Source organism: Saimiri boliviensis, chromosome 5 (genome assembly GCF_048565385.1).
Source record: "Saimiri boliviensis isolate mSaiBol1 chromosome 5, mSaiBol1.pri, whole genome shotgun sequence".
Taxonomy (NCBI): domain Eukaryota; kingdom Metazoa; phylum Chordata; class Mammalia; order Primates; family Cebidae; genus Saimiri; species Saimiri boliviensis.
The window spans coordinates 98,415,767-98,435,671 of NC_133453.1; the positions used below are offsets into that span (position 1 = coordinate 98,415,767).

The 19,905-nt window shown below is 36.0% G+C and overlaps 1 protein-coding gene across 4 annotated transcripts in view; it reads left to right on the forward strand.

The window, feature by feature from the left end:
* LRP1B (LDL receptor related protein 1B) overlaps nucleotides 1-19,905 on the forward strand; it is a 1,884,038-nt gene that overhangs the window by 1,712,387 nt on the left and 151,746 nt on the right. For all 4 annotated transcript variants that reach the window (XM_003921997.4, XM_074399735.1, XM_074399736.1 and 1 more), the window contains one exon: nucleotides 18,263-18,379. In XM_003921997.4, coding sequence (XP_003922046.1) covers nucleotides 18,263-18,379 — 117 coding nt within the window. The remainder of the gene's footprint in view (nucleotides 1-18,262; nucleotides 18,380-19,905) is intronic.

The window sequence follows — 19,905 nt, forward strand, 5'->3', positions numbered from 1 at the left end:
TTTATTTGTTTATTTGCTGTTTGTCCATTCAACTCAGAGAGTTGAACCTATTTTTTTTTTTAATTGTACTTTAGGTTCTGGGGTACATGTGCAGATCATGCAGGATTGTTGCATAGGTACACACATGGCAATGTGGTTTGTTGCCTCTATCCCCCTGTCACCTATATCTGACATTTTCCCCATGTTATCACTCCCCAACCTCCCCACTCCCCCTGCTGTCCCTCCCCTGGACCCTCCTAACAGACCCCAGTGTGTGATGCTCCCCTCCCTGTGTCCATGTGTTCTCATTGTTCAACACCCACCTATGACATATTTTATTTACTTAGTTGATGATTCCAGCTTCAGAACAGTAGAGGAGGTATCCCTGGGTAGATACTAGTTGTAGCTAAAGCAGATGGATAAATGCAATACCCACTTTTGTCAGAGGTCCCAGCCTTTTTGAGGGTGGCTAGGGTAGCTTTTGAGTAGACGCACTGTGGTCTTACCAGGAGGAAGGGTGGGGGGCACCTCAGCTCCCCTGCCAGGCCAACAGGAAAGCTATCCACCTCCCAGACTTACTCCTTTCCCAGTGTTCCAGCTACTCAGATCAGAAAGGCACATCTTCTTCTCTGTAGTAATATTGTTATTCCAAGTAGAGAGGAATTGTGAATCTGCCTCTCATGCAAGTCTGAATCTGTAGGGTGCTCCTCCTGTGGGAATGCAGTCACCATGAAGTGCTCCAGGAAGGCAGTCTACAGGTGCAATGATGACAAGCTTCCATGGGATAAGCCCCAGCCATGTCCGCAGTGGTGGACAAGGGAAAAAAAGGGATCCCTTTTCAAAGACTCTTCCTGATTTGTGGGGTAGAGCTGCAGACATTTCCTGCTGAGTCCAGCACTGCAATCGTGTCTCTGCTGAAAGAAACTTCTAACAGCAGAAAGATATGGAACTCAAGGCATGCCATCTGGATTACTTTGTCTCACCGGGTATTCCCTTGATGTGGTACTCTCCCCTTTCCCCTGGGGGTAGGAGTTTCTGAGAGCCAGGCTACAGTGATTGCTATTGTTTTTCTGAATTTAGCTATCAAGTGGGATTCCCACACTCCCAGCTGGTGCTGGGGGAATGTCTGCAGGGAATCTAGTGATATGACCTGTCCTCAAGTCTCTCTGCAGTGGGTATCAGCACCAGCTGTGATGGGGGTGGCAAGGGAGTGATGTGGACTCAGTTAGCTTCCTTAGTTACAGATAGTGTGCTGGCTTTCTTAAATGCGGATTGTAATAGTATTGAACTTATCACGTGGACAGACTTAGTACTTCCTGTTTAGCCAGGGTGTTGCAGGCAATGGTGATTGCTGAGATTGTACACGAGTTTCTTTTTCCTGGTCACCATGTTATTCTATCTAGAGATGCTATAATGAACAGTGTCAGTTGGCCTTCAGCCAGGAGATGGTGCTTGCAAAAAAGCACCTGATGCAATAGTAGCAGTGGGATTTGAGCTTGTTCTCTGTTGCCCAGGGGAGGTATTCTCATTTCTCAGGTGATGGACAGGGGTATAGAGCTCCCAAAAGTTTCTGTCCCTTGTGTTAAGCTACCAGGACAGGTGGAGATGCACAGCCAAGTGGGGCTATGTCAGGTGGGTCTGCAGCCTGTTCTCCATTTGTGGGGCAAGCTGCAATCCCTTTGGGGGTTGGAGGCAGTTCTCAAGCCACAGAGGCAATAATGTTCCAGTGAAGAACACACAACTATCTTGGCTGCACAGAAGAGTTCATGCAAGGGATAGGGAATAGCAGGCAGCAGTAAACTTCACCCAGATTCCATGCAGTTAGCAAGGCAGATTGCACTCCAATAGTGCTCTGCTAACAGCACTGGACTAAGTTTCCGGCAGCCTGCACTCAGAACTCACACTTGCCCAGGTCATAAGCTTTCCCTACAGAGAGAGCAACAGAGGATTTCAGGCCATGTCACTCCCCATCTACCTCACAAGACCAGGCACCTGGCTCCTGCAACTCATGGTTGCAGTGTACTTCCAACTAGCCCCTAAGTTCTGGCCAAGGGATTTCATCCCCACCCAAGGTTACACTGCAAAATTCAGTTCAGAGCTTCTTTCAACCTGTGGCCACTGTTTGAGCTAGTTGGCAGACTTCATTGAAGTTCCCTGTGAGATGTAATAAGGAATGGCTTCCCTCAGTTCACGTTGAGACTGGGAATACCCCCAAGGCACTTCCCACTGCTGCTTTTACTTTTATGTTTCTCACCACTCTCTAAATCAGTTCCAGCTCTCAAGGTTTAAGGCCTTCCCCTGTGAGCTGAAATTTCAGGTTCCCCAGTTGGAATGGGTATCCTGGGGGCAGCTTCTTCCCCTGTCACATTCTGAGTACTTAGAGCTTTTTCCTGCCTGGCAATGTAGGCTTCTGTCTGGCACTTCTTTCAAAGACTCTGTGGGTTATTTTGATTTTTCTGTTAAGTTCCTGCATTGCTTTTTAGAAAAAAGTTCTCAATGTAAATCTCTACACATTATTCTCTCCTTCCAAGTAGAAGAGGCATGCTAGCACTGCCTCCAATCCTCCACCTTCAGTGCATGGTTGTTGAATAAATGATTGCATAAATTCTCTTAAGTTGGCAGTTCCCAAAATTAGAACCTGTACTCACAAGGATATGAGTACAGAGGTATATTTGGGAGATGATTCCAGAAACCACCAGTAGGGGAGTTGGGAAGTAAACCAGAGAAAGGAAGAAACCCAATAGAGCGTACGTTATCAACTATGTTTCTACAGAAACAAGATTCATACTACCAGGAAACTCTGAGAGATAGTGTAGAATTCTCAGTATTACCCCAGACAAGAGACAGGGCTGGAATATTTACTCACCAACTACTGTCAGATATTGGTTCAGGGCTGCTCTGGAAGAGAGTTTGGAGTGATTAATGGCTTGATGTGAACTTCCAGACTGGGCTCGGGCAGAGTTGCATGTACTTGTATTTAAAAGCCATTTGCTCAGTGTGGACAGAAATGGTGAATATCAAGGAATGTAGATAGGGCACTGATATCATTTATTTCAGATCCATACACCAGAAAAGGCTTCCTCACATGGGTGTTCAAGAACCTAACAAAAGCTCTACATTTAAGGGACTTTCAACAGCTCAAGATGTTTTTGTTCTACGCTAACCACAAATTATCAACCAAAACTTTGTATTCAACTGAAATCATATTTTAAAATACATTACATTTATTTTCAATGAAACACAAAATTGACAAAAGAGAATACCAAAGACTGTCTAAGGGGCAAGAGACCACTTTACCATGTATCCAAATAACTATATCATAGTTTAAAATGTGTAACTATTGATCATTATTATCTAGCATGACTGTTTCCTCTTCTTTCTATTATCTTTTCCATAAAGTCTTTACAGACTGCCATTTGGGTCCTTAGATCTTATCCTGATTTTGTGTAATCTGCTCTGTTGAAATGATTCTACAAATGGAAATAAAAGATAATTTGACAATGGAGCCTTTAAGTAGGTTACCAAAAAGCGAAATTGGCCACCAGACAATGGTGTTTCTAAAATGCACTTTTTCTTCAGAGAGTCTGTACTCCAGATTAGAAGGAATTATTTTTTTCTAAGCATTGTAAGCTGTATAAACCCATGGCTTCTCTAAGAAAAATACCTGCATTTTAGATGCATACTAGCATCCTTATCTATAAGGGAAAACACATAAAAGGAATAATTAAATGCTTTACATGTTTTGGGTAACATTTGAAATGATTTAGTGTAAAAAAGATGTAAGAGAAACAGATATGCCAGACAATAGTAGCAGTACTTGAAAGTTAAAAATATTTCTGCTTTAGTGCAATTCTCTAGGAATTTATACACAAAAACTAAATATATTTTAATAAAAAATTTAAAAATATCAAATATCCTGAAAAACTAAGGGCACATTGAATAAGTAGTGTGTGTGTGTGTGGGTGTGTGTGTGTGTGGGTGTGTGCGTGTGTGTGTGTGTGTGTATCTTGACCTTCTCTTTTTAAGTATTAAGGCACTATGTTTAGATCAAATCTAAAAGATCAGTTAGAAATGTTAAAGAAAGATAAGCATTTGAATGGTTTACTATTCAATGATACTCATTATCCGATTTTTAATTTTAACATTCTCAACTGAATTTATTATTCACTTACTAGATGGATAAAAGATTTGGAGTTTTAAAGAAAAATTGATATTTTTCTTAAAAAAATATAACTCTGACTCTGATGCCTTCCCACACCCCCTGTAATACTGCAACAAAAAATATTCCATTCAATGCAACTTATACACTTAGACTCATTGTTTCATGGAGATGAATCTATAAGGAAACAAATAAGGAAAATATGGGAAAATGTTTTTTTCAGTTTCAGAATTTGCTCTTCCTGGAATTCAACTAGAGATAAAATTTTAGTCTTCAAAGACAAATATAATTACATAAGAATTCTGATTCTTGGCTGGGCATAGTGATGTGTGCCTATGATCTCTGCTATTCAGGAGGCTGAGGCAGGAGGATTGCCTGAGCCCAGGAGCTGGAGACGGCAATGAGTGTTGGTCACACCACTGCACTCCAGCCTGGTTGACAGAGAGACACCCTTTCTAAAAAAGGAAAGAAAAATAGAAATTTGGATTCTTGAGAATCTGTCTGATAGTGCCATCTCTGCAGTATATGTGTTTCTGTTTGTTTGTGTCTATGTGTTGTATGTGTGTTTCCAGAGATCACTAGCAGTATGCTTTGTATGCATATAAAGCAGGTATCTATATTCATACTGGATGTCTATCTGTGTCTATGTCCTTCTTTCTTGATTTTATGAGATGGGTAGCTCCCCTTTCCTTGGATTTTTATTTAGTAATGTTTATCTAATATATGTGTGTGGATAAATAATAATTTAGATAAAATTTTCTCTGTATTCCCCTCTTTCTTCACTTTTGAACTTGGAGTTATAATCCCAAGGAAAGATTTCCTAACTATGGTTGTAAACTTGCCAAAATAAATTATTCCACATTACTAGAAGGAGCAATATGGTTCTTCCTGTTCACAATTATTGATTTATATAATTACAAACTCCAAACAAACATGAATGATAAGTTTAAAGATTCATCTTCATGTGAAAGACTTTCAAAGATGTCAATCAGAAAGAATATTTATCTTTGCTAATAACAAATACGTTAGATTGCATCTAAGAATTTTAGCACCTATGCAAGCAGCATTAGAGTGTATACAGAGCAAGATAAATATGTAAATAAGATCAAATACAAAAATGTGGTGAATCTCCCTAAACAACAGTCTTTTGAAACAGATATCCACATCCTTAACTTATAAAAGTATTTTATTTCAAATATTTTATCTTCCTTATTCAAATTAGAAAAGAACAAAACACAAACCCATAAATGACAAACTGTAGATAACTGTTTAAGGTATATTTACAAGAGAAATATTATACAGCCATAGAAATGACATTTGTCCGGATTTTTAATAACTAACTTAGAAAATTATTTCTATATAATTTTTATTGAAATGTGCAATATATACAATTTTATTTATTTACTTCCATAGTCAGAAACATGTCATGGAGCTTGTCTCTATGTTGAATGGCTATGGGCAATTTGCTTCTACTTCTTTACATTACATTGTGTTAATTTTCTCAAAAAGTTTATGTTACTTATTTAATGGAAAAAAGTGCCACTTTCCAAGGAATACAAGTCTAATTCAAAGTAAAATTAACACATGGACACAGGGAGGGGAACAACACACGCTGAGGCCTGTTGGGGATTGGAGAGGGAGGAGGAAGAGCATTAGAGCATTAGGAAAAACAGCTAATGCATGCTAGGCTTAATACCTATGTGATGGATTGATAGGAGCAGCAAACCACCATGGCACACGCGTACCTATGTAACAGACCTGCACAGCCCACATATGTACCCCAGAACTTAAAAATAAAGATTAGAAAAAAAAGTTTAAAAAGAAATTTTGTGGACTTGATAGTTAAAAATAAACGTATATAATAAAATCAAAGCATGTATTTATTTAAAACATTCTAGAAGTCTTCTAACTTTTCACATTTTTCTGAAGGGGAATCTGGTGCCTCGCAGGATCAGTGACTTCTATGAGTCTCACAGTGTGTGACCTTGAGCAAGTCACTAATACTTGTTATTTTCTTGTAAAGTGAATGGGATGCTTTACAAAATTGTAGTATCTATTCACATAAAACAATAAGGCGGTAAATGTAAAGGACCTAAATCAGCGCTGAGAACTCAAATCTCAGAAATCACCACTAAAAAACTTAACTCGTGTAACCAAATATCACCTGTTTCCCCCAAACCTATTGAAATGAAAAATAAAAATAAAAATATATTACTGTTCTTCCTCCAAAATTAACATAACTTGATGGTAAAGTTTACAGTATAATTCACATCTTTTGATTTTTTAGTTACTACTTATTAACTAGCTGTTAAATAGTGTTTACCATTACTTAACTCTTTCTAGTTACTCTTCGTCATGTCAGATATTAAATGATGCTGTATGTATTTCCTTTCAGCTTTTAGTAGAGGAAACAAAAGCACAAAGAAGATAAATAATCACCCTAGTTTATATGCTAGTTGGAGCCAGCCCCAGAACTAGGATTCAAAGCAAGTTCTACCTTTAACTTTTGGGTTATTTATACTTTGCTTCACTGCCTCCCACCAAATAAAAGTCTGAATTTGTCCATCCAAAAATATGAAGTGAATTAAGCAATTGTATGGTACTTCTGATCAACAGGATCAGACAAGCTAGATAAATATAATCAACTATTTTAAGATATTTTAGTAGACTCACCTTTTAATACATTTACTTTGCTTTTAAAATAAAATATAGAATAAATATTTAAAAAAAATAAGAGACTTATTTTGTTTTACTCTAAGCTAGTTGAAGGAGCTTAAATGTAATTGCCAGAATATTCTGCCAGAATTTGTAACAGGGGCTCAAGAATGACTCTGAAGACACTATCTATGCCTCTGCGTTATCAAGATTTATGTTATGCCTCTGTACTTGTGGTTCACAAATGCTAATTTGTTTGTACAAAATTACTGTACAATTTGTCAAGACTACAGGCTGATGAAAAGAGAATGACAAATGGAATAGCAGGGGTTTTGCAGATGACCTAGAATATATTGGCAAAAGATGAGAGTGTAACTACTTTCCCCTCCCCCTTACCCCTTCATGATCATAAAGCTACAACACAAATTTCTAAATAAGAAAAAAATCACAAATTCTTGTCAAGTGCAATAGATGGCCTTACATAATGTAATGTGACACTTTCTAAAACTGCATAAAGTGAATTCAAAACATTTCCACTGAATATTACATTGCATTGACATGCAATTTTTAAAATGTCATTATTGGAGCCTCTACAGAGCTAGCTTCTTATAGGTTCACCTCTTTATAAAGAAAATATGTCATTGGCAATTTGTTTTACTTTCTAAGCCTTTTTCTTCTCTATCTGGAAGAATAACATAGAAGTTTTAAAGAATAAAATTTTAGAAACAAAACAAATGGTTGGATCTCACTGAGATAAGCTGCAGCTGGCATTGTTGTTAACTGCTAGTATGTCCACATATCCTTCCACTTTCCCTAGAAGAACAGGTTATGCATATAAGTGCCCATTGAGGAATATTACCCTGATGGATGTGAAGTAACATGAAATTAATTTTCAGATCCACCAAACACTTTACAAAGTAGGGTAACCTGCAACTTTTCAGATAATCAATATCCCTAGATGCTGTAATAGCGTATGTCAGTCATGTAGAGACTATGCTGAAATGAAGGTGGCTGTACCACCCCCTGTGGAAGCATGGGTTTGCAAATCCCTTTTAAAAACAGAACTGATTCTGACTCTTCTGGTAGTAAGGGACTGCATTATTCAGGTAATTATAAACCAATAAAATAGCCTGTGAATTATGTAAGTCAGCACATACAGATAAGAACATTACTGTTAGGAGCCTGTAATATTTTAAGCAATAAAAATAGTATGGTGTTCCCATTAGTCAGAATTTGTCTGTAAATTACAGAAATTCAACACAAACTGGTGGTAAAATGGAATTTCGGTTTTGATTGCAAGAAGTGGATAGTGTTGACATGGGGCAGAATTTGGATCCAGGTATTCACACAGAATCATCAGAAACCAATCTCATTTTTTCTCCATTTATAAATATGTCTTTATTGGTGTCTTCTAAAACACCAGTTCTTAAAGTGACCCCTAGAAATATGAGATTATGATACTGACAGTCTCAATGGGAGAAAAATAATCTCTCAAAATCTATAGAAATGACCTCAAACAACTTTCATCGACCTTCCTAGGTTATTGACAGAAACTTCTAATTACTGGTTTCTATACCATTTTACTTTTGTTTTCTCCTTAGAAACAGGACTTTACTTTTAGCTTGACATATTGCAATCTAGAAGTTATCACATTTCCCAGCTTTTCTTATAGCTAGGTGTTGTCATGTGACTAAGTTCTAATAATCTAGATAGAATCAGAGTGTTATGTGGCACTTCCAAGAAAATTGTTCAAGGGTAATTTTCTTAACATGGAAGGGCTTCTTCCTTTGCCCTTCTGTCCCTTTTCCTCTGATCTGCAAGGTTATGGCTTGAGCTCTAGCAGTCATGGATAGTGGAGCAGAAGATAGAAATGTCAGTTCCCGAGGACATCACCTGGCCACCATACAATCCCTATACTGCCTCCTCAATACCTCTCCCATATAAAAGCATAATGATCTATCACATTTAGCCATAAATTACCATGGATCAACTGTGCTCTAGAGCAGTAGGCGGTATGCCATCCTAGGTCAGGCCATTCTCCCTTGTGGTACGGGAGGTAGGAATCCAGAATTAACAGCTTCACCAAGTATGAGAACAGCAGTTTTGAAAAAACAAAACAAAAATGAAAGCTGATTAAAACAATAAGAATCTTATATATTTACTAAGTGCATATCTACCCCCACCCCCCACCCCCCAAAAAAAGTGCCAGTAAACCCTACCTGCTACAGAAAAGAAGGCAGAGAATATTTCTCCTCATGCGTGTCAACACTTTGAGGGAACTTGTAATCAGTGAAGGAGATTTAGAACATTTGCAAAACAGCATATATAGTTATTTTTTTTCCTTATAAGGTAAAAAAAAAGATGTTGAGGAGTCTTTAGAATGAGAGAACAAAATTGCACAAGGTTGATTTAAAAAGAGAAAATAATGACTTATCTATAAAACATCATGCTTTGATAGTTAACAGGTAGTTAACCTGCCTCCCAAGAGAAGATGAGGTCTTCTACAAAAGAAAGTTTGCCAGTTCTAACTCCATCCTTCTGACTCCACAATTTTATAATCTGGAAATCAAAGTAACAGGGAGCTGCCATGACTGAAGCTTAACTTCATTTTTCTCATAGTTCTTTTTACTTCAGAATTTCCATGATTCGATTTATTCATTTATTTGTTTGGTATCCAACAGTATTATCTGTTACCCAGCTGTTTGTAGTCATTGTGTTTCCTGAAATAGAAAATGGAAAATGGTAACTACAAAAGAACAGTAGCAAGAATGACAAAACTCCATATTTCCAATATTTTTCTTCTTTCCTTTTCTTTTCTTTTTTTTTCTTGTTTGTTGTTGTTGTTGTTGTTGTTGTTGTTGTTGTGGTTGTTGTTTGAGATGGAGTTTCACTCTTGTTGTCCAGGCTGGAGTGCAATGGCACAGTCTCGGCTCACCATAACCTCTGCCTCCCAGGTTCAAGTGATTCTCCTGCCTTAGCTTCCTGAGTAGCTGGGATTACAGGCATGTGCCACCATGCCTGGGTAATTTTTTGTATTTTTAGTAAAGACGGGATTTCACCATGTTAGCTAGGATGGTCTCCATCTCCCAACTTCCAATGATCTTCCTGGTTCGATCTCTTTTGTAGAAAGTAGCTGGGATTACAGGCGTGAGCCACTGCACCCAGCCTCTAATATTTCTTAATCCCCAAATTAAGGTCCTCTTCCTAACTTTACTCTAAAATGGTTTTATGCATTATATTTTCAAACTAATGGAAAACTTCAAAAAAATAAGGTAACAAACTATTTTTCTGGTAAGCTGAATAAAACACAGGGCCAACTTACAAGTGGTATTTTGTTTTCTAAACAACCAAAACATTAATCAATAGTGAAACAGTATACAATTTCAATTTGTTTAGGTAGCTACTGATTTATTATTTTGTGACATATTTAATATACAAAAAGTTTACATATACACACAACAGCCTTTGTTTCACATATTCATTGAAGAACTGTTCGTTTTCCCCAATAATATAATGTATTCATTTTGATGTCTGCCACAGAGCTAACAAGAAAAACAAATGTAGAGTAGGAAATTTAGTGAGACTCCATCTCTACAAAAACATAAAAGAAACTAACTTAGTCAGGCTTGGTGGTATGTGCCTGTAGTCCAGGCTACTTGGGATGCTGAGGTGGGAGGATCACTTGTGTCCAGGGGGTCCAGTTTGCAGTGAGCTATGATTGCACCATTACACTCCATCCCGGGTGACAGAGCAAGATACTGTCTCTGAAAATATATATATATATATATATATATATATATATATATATATATATATATGAAAGTCCTACATATAACATTTTAATTATTAGATATTAGTAAAAGAAAATTGTGGTGTATGTTTATTTAGAATGTTTTTAAGAGAAAAAAAGTGGTGCAGAAAGTATGAAAGCATGAAAACATCCTTTAATTCACAGATTAAAATGACACCTTTGGCGCTCCTGAAGAAGAGGTAATTATAGATAACATTGGAATTTATATCATGTATCCTGAATCACATATATTGTAGTTAGGATACATAGGAAAGCACTGGTCTTTACTAAAAATACAAAAATTAGCTGGGTGTGGTGGCATGTGACAGTGATCCCAGTTACTAGGGAGGCTGAGGCAGGAGAATTGCTTGAACTCAGGAAGTAGAGGTTGCAGTGAGCCGAGATCCTGTCACTGCACTCCAGCCTGGGCGACAGAGCAAGACCCTGTCTCCAAAAAAAACACACAAACAAACAAACAAAAAAACAAAAAATGCATTCTTTTGGCCGGGCATGGTGGCTCAAGCCTGTAATCCCAGCACTTTGGGAGGCCGAGGAGGGTGGATCACGAGGTCAAGAGATCGAGACCATCCTGGTCAACATGGTGAAACCCCGTCTCTACTAAAAATACAAAAAATTAGCTGGGCATGGTGGCACGTGCCTGTAATCCCAGCTACTCAGGAGGCTGAGGCAGGAGAATTGCCTGAACCCAGGAGGCGGAGGTTGCGGTGAGCCGAGATCGCGCCATTGCACTCCAGCCTGGGTAACGAGAGCGAAACTCCGTCTCAAAAAAAAAAAAAATTCATTCTTTTGAATCCTTGCACTGATTACACAATTTATTCTGGCTCATTGAATACGCATTTTTACATAAGCAATAGAGCACAGGAAGCAATCAGATAAGCATTTGTCTCAGGTGAACAGAGAGATGACCTTCTGTCCCCACACCTGTGAAGATAAACTCACAGTTTAGATTGCCAGGGTGAAATTCAACAGAACCGTTTTATGGCAAATATCTTGAGGTCCTCAAGGAATTTCCTTGAGAGCAAATTGTAAGGGAGGTATGTAGCTCTTTTTTTTTTTTTTTTTTTTTTTTTTTGTAATCGTTGTAGCTATCGTATTTAAGAATGAAATGAGAGGCAGGTCTGCCTGACATAATTCCTAGCTTGACTTTTTTCTTCTCTTAGTGATTTTAGGGTTCTGAGATTCACTTTTCTTTTACATATGTAAGTATTCTTCTTTTATTATCATTTAAGAGACTGAATCTCAAGCAGTTCAATCATTTGCTCAGTGCTACATGTTGAAACAGGGAAGTAGCAACTTGAGCCCAGGCAGTCTCACGCCAGCCATGGTGTCCTCTCCATCACTTTGGGATACACGCAAAATCTTGAAAATAGCTTAAAATTTTTGTCATTGATGAACATAAATAATGGAATAATCCTGTTTTATTTTAATTATGAAACAGAATGAATACATGGTAGCCTCAAATGCCAAATAAATAAATTTCTGAAAAAAAAATATATATATATATATTTCTGTTACTTATAGTTAATTAGTATAGAGCATTTAAATTCTGGGGCTTAAATTCTGAGGCTCTAAGGACGTTTTTGTTTTTGTTTTGTTTTGCTATTTTATAGGCAGTTCTCTGTGATTTGTACTACCTTCCCATGCTGAAAATACCTAAGTATTCAGGGACTAAATGAATAATATTTTATCATGGTGTAATTGTTTCAATCTTTTAAGACTCCTTGGAATCCTAATAGCAAGGTCACTTTTAATTAGAACAAAATGAAGTGCACAGATCTTATTCAGTTTGATGAGTTTTTTCCTACAGTATACAAAGTGTAGCAGACACCCAAAACAACATACAGAAACTTCTCTTCTCCCGAGATAGTTCCTTCATGTTTCTTTCAATCCAGAACCACTAATTCTTATAACACCATGGATTGGTTTTGCTTGTATTTGGATTTTATATACATAGACATGGTATGCATTATTTTGTTTATGAGTCTTTTATTGGCATAATGCTTTAAAAATATTTTTGACTTATGGTGTGTTAAGAACTTATTTTTTAAATTATTGGGTAATATTTCATTTTATGGATATATTCCAATTTGAATGATTTTAGTAGCTAACTGATGTGCTAAGTTTGCTTATCATAATCAGAAAGTTTATAGCAATAACATTTCTTATACAAATTAGTTTTGTAAATATTTACTCACATGGTAAATATGTTTACCTTTATGAAAACCAGCAAGAGAGTCTAGGTCCTCTATATTCTCACAAAAATTAGATACTTTTTTTTTTTTCATTTGAGTAGTTACAGTAGATATGTAGTGGTATCTCATTGTAGTTTTCATTTGCATTAGCTTGATGACTAATGATTTTGAGAATCTTTATTTGCTACTCAAATATGTTTGTTTGTTTGCGTGCGTGTGTGTGTGTGTGTGTGTGTGTGTGTGAAGTTTCTATTTAAGTGTTTTGCCTGCAAATGGTAGCTGTGTACGAATTTTATATATTCTAAATCAGTCTTTCCAAGATATGTATGTGATAAATCTTTGTATTTAATAATATGTTCTTCATCCATTCAGTTGCTTAATGGTGTCTTTTAAATAGGAAAATACTTTTACTTTTTGTTGAAGGCCAATTTATCAATTTTTTATTTTATTGTGAATCTTCTTCTTTTTTTTTTTTTTTTTGGAGGCCTGTCCAAGTAACCGTCTTTTCCAACATTATAAGAGTATCTTCCTATATGCTAGAAATTTTATATTATGTTTATACTCTCAGTTTTTTGTGTGTGTATGGCATGGGGTGGAGATTTATGTTTTTTATAAAGATAACCACTTGTTTCAGTAATATTTGTTTTAAAACATTTGCCTTTCTTAATTAAATTGACTAGAGGTCTTTGTTGAAACTCAGTTGACCATGGGTACATTATTTAATTTTTATTCATTTTGTTCAATACTACGTTCTTTGATTACTGTAGCTTTATAGTAAGTCTTACAATTAGGTGCTATAAATTCTCCAGCTTTATTTTTCTCTTCCAAGAAATGTTTCATGATTCTACAACCTTTGCATTTCCATGTAATTTTACAACAATCTTATCTATTTCTTCAAAAATAACTTGCTGTAGTTTGACAGTGATTACACTAATTCTATATATCACGTTAGAAAAAATTAACATTTTTAACAATTTTAAATTTTCTAATACACAAACTTGATATGTATCTGCATTTCTTCTGCATTATTCAATTTTTCTCAGCAACACTTTATTGTCTTCAGTATAAAGATCATACATAAATTTTGCTAGATTTATTCATAGGCATGTGTTTTTTCATTGATATCATTGCCAGTTTGTTTCATTTTTGTTTATTGCCAACACATAAAGATACGATTAAATTTATATATTGGTCTTATATTCTATTATCTTCTTAAATTTGTTTATTGCTTTCAGTAGTTAGTAGATTCATTTGGGTCTAAAGAGAAACTTAAATTCCACTCCCAGTATTTTTTTTTATTTTACTTCTCCATGTGTTCCTCCCAGAGACATCGCTAGTGCCAGATTTTTAAATCCCTCTTCAGAAATATCCCATGCATATATAAACACCAATAGTTTTACATTATACACTACATATAATTCTACTATTGAAAGGTCTCTCATCTTACGTTTCTGGGAGGATCAAATTTATTAATAGTATCACATATATTACATGATAATAGATTTAAAATAAAAGCAAGTTTCTTAATATATTTGTTTTCTCTGTACTTGTGATACTTGAAAAAGGGAATAATGAGATATTTGAATGCTATTTAACAATATAAGTTAATATAAAACATTACATATTATGAGCATTTTAATTACTCTGGAGGTAATATAATGTGGAAATATATATGTTCTGTTTTATACCATTTTTTTGAGCCAGTGATTTTTAATTTTGACTTCTCATTGGAATCATAGACTAGCTTTAATGAATACTGATGTCTGAATCCCACCCCAGAGAGTTTGATTTTATTGATTTGATATAGGATATGGTTTGGGCAAAGAGATTTTTTAAAGTTTCCCAAGTGATTTTAATGGGTAGCCAATTTGATGACTGACATTTTAGGCCTTAGTTGTACAGTTTCCCCTCTGAAATGTGTTTCTTTGTGTGTGTGTGTGTGTGTGTGTGTGTGTGTGTATCATCTCAAGAGAGGTTTGAAAAGCAGAACAATGCTATGTATTTGGATTTGTAGTTTTTACAAGGAATTTCATGGATTAAAAAAGTTAAATAACTTGGAAACATAAAATTTGTATAACCTTACATAAAGCAATTAATGTTTCCTGCATTACTATTTCTTCACGCCCCAAAAGGAAATCTTAGCAATGAGCTCTTACTTGTTTTTGTTACGAAATATGTGCAGATACTTTTAAACACGATCTATGATACAAATATTTAAATATAGAAAAAAATACGAAAGGGGTTTAGGAAAAAAAAAAAACACCTATTAAATTGATTGCCACTACCAAATATTAACCTTTAGCAGTCAAGGAGAATTGTGCTGAGGGTCAGTGTTGTAAAACTGGATTACATGGGCTATTTTTCTTGTCCACTCTGATCTTTCTTATATTCTAAAAATTTAAGACATTATTTTAAAATAGTACAAGCAGGCAGGACACGGTGACTCACAGCTGTGATCCCAGCACTTTGGGAGACTGAGATGGAGGATCACCTGAGGTCAGAATTTCATGACCAGCACAGTCAACACGATGAAACCTCATCTCTACGAAAATTACAAAAATTAGCCAGGCATGGTGGTGCGCATCTGTAATCCCAGCTACTAGGGAGGCTGAGGCAGGAGAATCACTTGAACTTGGGAGGCGAAGGTTACAGTGAGCAGGGATTGTACATTGCACTTCAGCCTAGGTGGTAGAGTGAAACTCTATCTCAAAAAAAAAAAAAAATAGTATAAGCAACATATACAAGGACTAAATAAGACTAATGTTTATACTTAGAGCAGTATTTTCAGTTTATTTTAACTGGCAAATGAAATAGTCATCCAAATTGTTCAGTACAAAACCTCATATTTTCAGTGGTCATTCAGCCTAACAGATTGCCTGATTGACTGAGGTCTGAAGAATGCTGCATTAGAAATTCTGCAGAATTTGGACAAATATTTAAATCTAAAGTTAAATACGACACAGACAAAGTGGATATAATATAAAACACATGACATTGCACATGACGTAGGTTACATTCTGAATATTAGCAGGCAGGAAGAAAAGGAGGAAGTAAAATTCAGGCAATACTATTTTTCTTTTTTTTTTTTTTTTTTTTTTTACTTTTTTTTTTTTTTAATTGCATTTTAGGTTTTGGGGTACATGTGATGAACATGCAAGATTGTTGCATAGGTACACACATGGCAGTGTGCTTTGCTTCCTTCCGTCCCCTCACCTGTATCTGTCATTTCTCCCCATGCTATCTTTTCCCACCTCCCCACCCCCCGCCCCTCCCCCATTTCCCCCCAACGGATCCCAGTGTGTAGTGCTCCCCTCCCTGTGTCCATGTGTTCTCATTGTTCAACACCCGCCTATGAGCGAGAATATACGGTGTTTGATTTTCTGCTCTTGTGTCAGTTTGCTGAGAATAATGGTTTCCAGGTTCATCCATGTCCCTACAAAGGACGTGAACTCATCGTTTTTGATGGCTGCATAATATTCCATGGTGTATATGTACCACATTTTCCCTATCCAGTCTATCATCGTTGGGCATTTGGGTTGGTTCCAGGTCTTTGCTATTGTAAACAGTGCTGCAATGAACATTCGTGTGCATGTGTCCTTGTAGTAGAATGATTTATAATCCTTTGGATATATACCCAGTAATGGGATTGCTGGGTCAAATGTAAATTAATTCAACCATTGTGGAAGACAGTGTGGCGATTCCTCAAGGACCGAAAAATAGAAATACTATTTTTCTTAAGTAGAAAAATGCATTTGAAATCTATCATGAGAATTTCTCTAATAAAATGTTGCTGAAGCTGGAGCTGGATATAAATTCCTTCTTTGCCATTTAACATGTTTGTAAAATTGGAGAAATTGTTTAAATATTTTGAGTTATTTTCCTTACATACTTAAATAAATATAATAATACTTCATAAAATATTATGAGGGTTGAGTGTAATCATGTGTATGAAAATACTTAGCTAAGAGTCAGGCTGGATCCTCAATAGATGCTCAGTATTTAATTTTCATAAGTATACTTCAGTCACTTGTGCTTTCTCAATGTTGTTTGAGTCTGAATTCTATAAGTTGCTTTTCGAAGTAAAGTTTAAGAACCACCACCAATAACTTACCCACTCCCTTAGCTAATTTATTTTACTAATCAGAGACTGGAAGCACTTCACTATCTATCTCTGGTATGGCTGATAAAGAGTCGATCTAAGTACATGAAAGGAAAATGTGTTCTAAATTGTATATTGAGTCTTATAAGTTATTATTTTAATGTTATTTATTTCATAATCTTGATCCTTCTGAACATCACTATTCAGTGTGCTTCATAGACAAAAGGCAATATTGTCGCCAGCCAGCTCCTTAGAAACTCAGACCTACTGAATCCCAATTTCCACTATAGCAAAATTCCCAAGTTATTTATATGTGTGCACACTAAGGTTTAATGGGGCACTGCTTTAGCTATATATAGTTTAATATTACTCTTAAAATACATACGATTTATACTTTAAATAAATTCTTATTACATGCATTCTGATTCTGGCTGATACAGATGTAAGTTACATTTGTTGTAAAAGAGCTAGATCAGGAGTAGAAGCACACTTCTTTTATGTGGGCTGTGCCATTTAATGATAGTGAACATTTATTAAGTTCCTAAATTTCCAAAAGTTGCTACTTCACCGTCTGTAATGTGAATGGCTAGTTAATACATTTCCTGGTGGAAACGTTGAAAGGTTCATGTGAAATGGCACATAATTAGTGTTCAAACCATGTACATATGTAAGGCATTATTATAATCTATGAGTTTATGAGTGGACAGTGTCCAGGACTTAGAGCAACTAATCACAGATCAATTATGAATAAGAGCTCCTTAGTATAATTTTGAGGTTTTTTTTTTTTTTTTTTTTTTTTTTTTGAGATGCAGTTTCACTCTTATCACCCAGGCTGGAGTGCAGTGGCGTGATCTTGGCTCACTGCAACCTCCTCCTCCTGAGTTCAAGTGATTCTTCTGCCTCAGCCTCCCAAATAGCTAGAATTACAGGTGCCCTTCACCATGCCCAGTTAATTTTTTGTATTTTTAGTAGAGATGGAGTTTCACAATGTTAAGCAGGCTGGTCTTGAACTCTTGACCTCAGGTGATTTGCCCGCCTCGGCCTCCCAAAGTGCAGGGATGAGAAGCATAAACCATCATGCCCAGCCAATTTTGATTTTTTAAAACAGATTTGTGTTGACTTTGATTGGATGATCCAATCAATTTCTTACTTGTTAGCTCACAATGAAAGCATGAACAGTAACAACATAAAACAAGACAAAAAGATGAATTTTACTTAGCACTTGCCTTCAGTTTTTCCTAAGGATGCTTCTCAGTAACTGAATTAAGGAAATGTTAAATGCCATGAATTTGGCATAGCAATCAGGACATTGTGAGGGATGGCTTCATGGAAATCTACAATGCAAACTCTGGTTCTTTCCATTACAGATAAAAAGACTTGTGGGCCTCATGAATTCCAGTGTAAAAACAACAACTGTATTCCAGATCACTGGCGGTGTGATAGCCAAAATGACTGCAGTGATAATTCAGATGAAGAAAACTGTAGTAAGTAACTCTTGCCTGATAATGTTGCAAGCTTGACAGCCCATTCAATAAGCAAGATGGCAATTTTTAGTTCCGTTAAGGTATAAATTCGAACCTATCTGTCCTATGGTTCACATTTTTAGACATATATTCACATTTGGACAAGAATATTCAGACTACATTGACCTGAATCTCAAATGGCAGAATTATTTAAATATTCATCCTGGGAGTTATTCTCTTACAGTTTTCAGAATTGGTATGAAAGTATGAGGTTTAATGCAACCTATTAGTATGCAACGCAGGAAACCCTTGATGCAAGTTCCCACAATGAGCTGAATGATGTGGAGTCACTACAAAACATCTCATTCTTTAACAAATGGTATTCATTTCCTTTCAGTCTCAAATCCTTTTACACTACAAATTCACCCGTGAGCATATTTCAGTGAAATATTATTTATTCCCTCTAGAGCAGTCAATACCTTATATATTCAGGATGCATTGCTCTGAAAATAGAATAACACTATTGTTATAATCTGTCTTCTGTATTTTATGTAATAAATTTTAAAACAATAATTATCCCTAAATTTTACTTTCTGAACAGTATGGCAGTATATACAGTATCTCCAGATTCTAGCATTCATTTCTTTTGAGATAAGGTCTCCCTCTGTTGCTCAGCCTGGAGAGCAGTGGCATGATCACAACTCACTGCAGCCTTGATCTCCCAGGATCAGGTGGTTCTCCCACATCAGCCTTCCAGCTGGGACTATGGAAGCATGCCACCATACATGACTAGTTTTCTTTAATACTTGTAGAGACAGGATTTTGCCATGTTTCCCAGGCTGATCTCTAACTCTTGGGCCCACACGATTCACCTTGGCCTCTCAAAGTGTGGGGATTACAGGCATGAGCTGCCACATTCGGCCTGAATATCTTTCCTATTGGCACTTTTATACACTGTCATTTAAACAAAGAAAGCTATACAAGCATGTTTGAAATAAGATAATAATCAAATTCCATTTATTAAATATTTATATTCTGCTACTCCCAAGAAGACTTGATGCAGATTAATAATGATAATGTCTATTTTTATAGACATCTCATTGCACTAAGAGCATTCATTTCCCCAGAGGCAGAAGACTAAATCTACATAGGAATATGTTACATTAAAGCATATAATTAGTAGAGTGAAAGCCTTAATAAAACGCTTGGATATTTGGCTTGCAAAATACCAACTAATATTTTGGATAACTTTCAAAACTTAATCTGACCTGTTTTGGGGAATGAAGTATATTAAGTATGAAATCTCTGGATTATTGTGATTACAGAATACTCTGAATATAGAAATCTTTATAACTCCCTCTTCACATAAATATCTTCCAACAGGTCATAGTCTTTAGAAAGATAAAGAACATTTCTAAGAGTCAATAGAGTTTTAGATATGTTTAATCACCACTGTTTAAAAACTATATATAGAAGTTCTCTGATCCACTTAATGATTAAAATAAAATTCTGATGAGGTGGAGCTGGTAGGGATAAAGCCATAAATA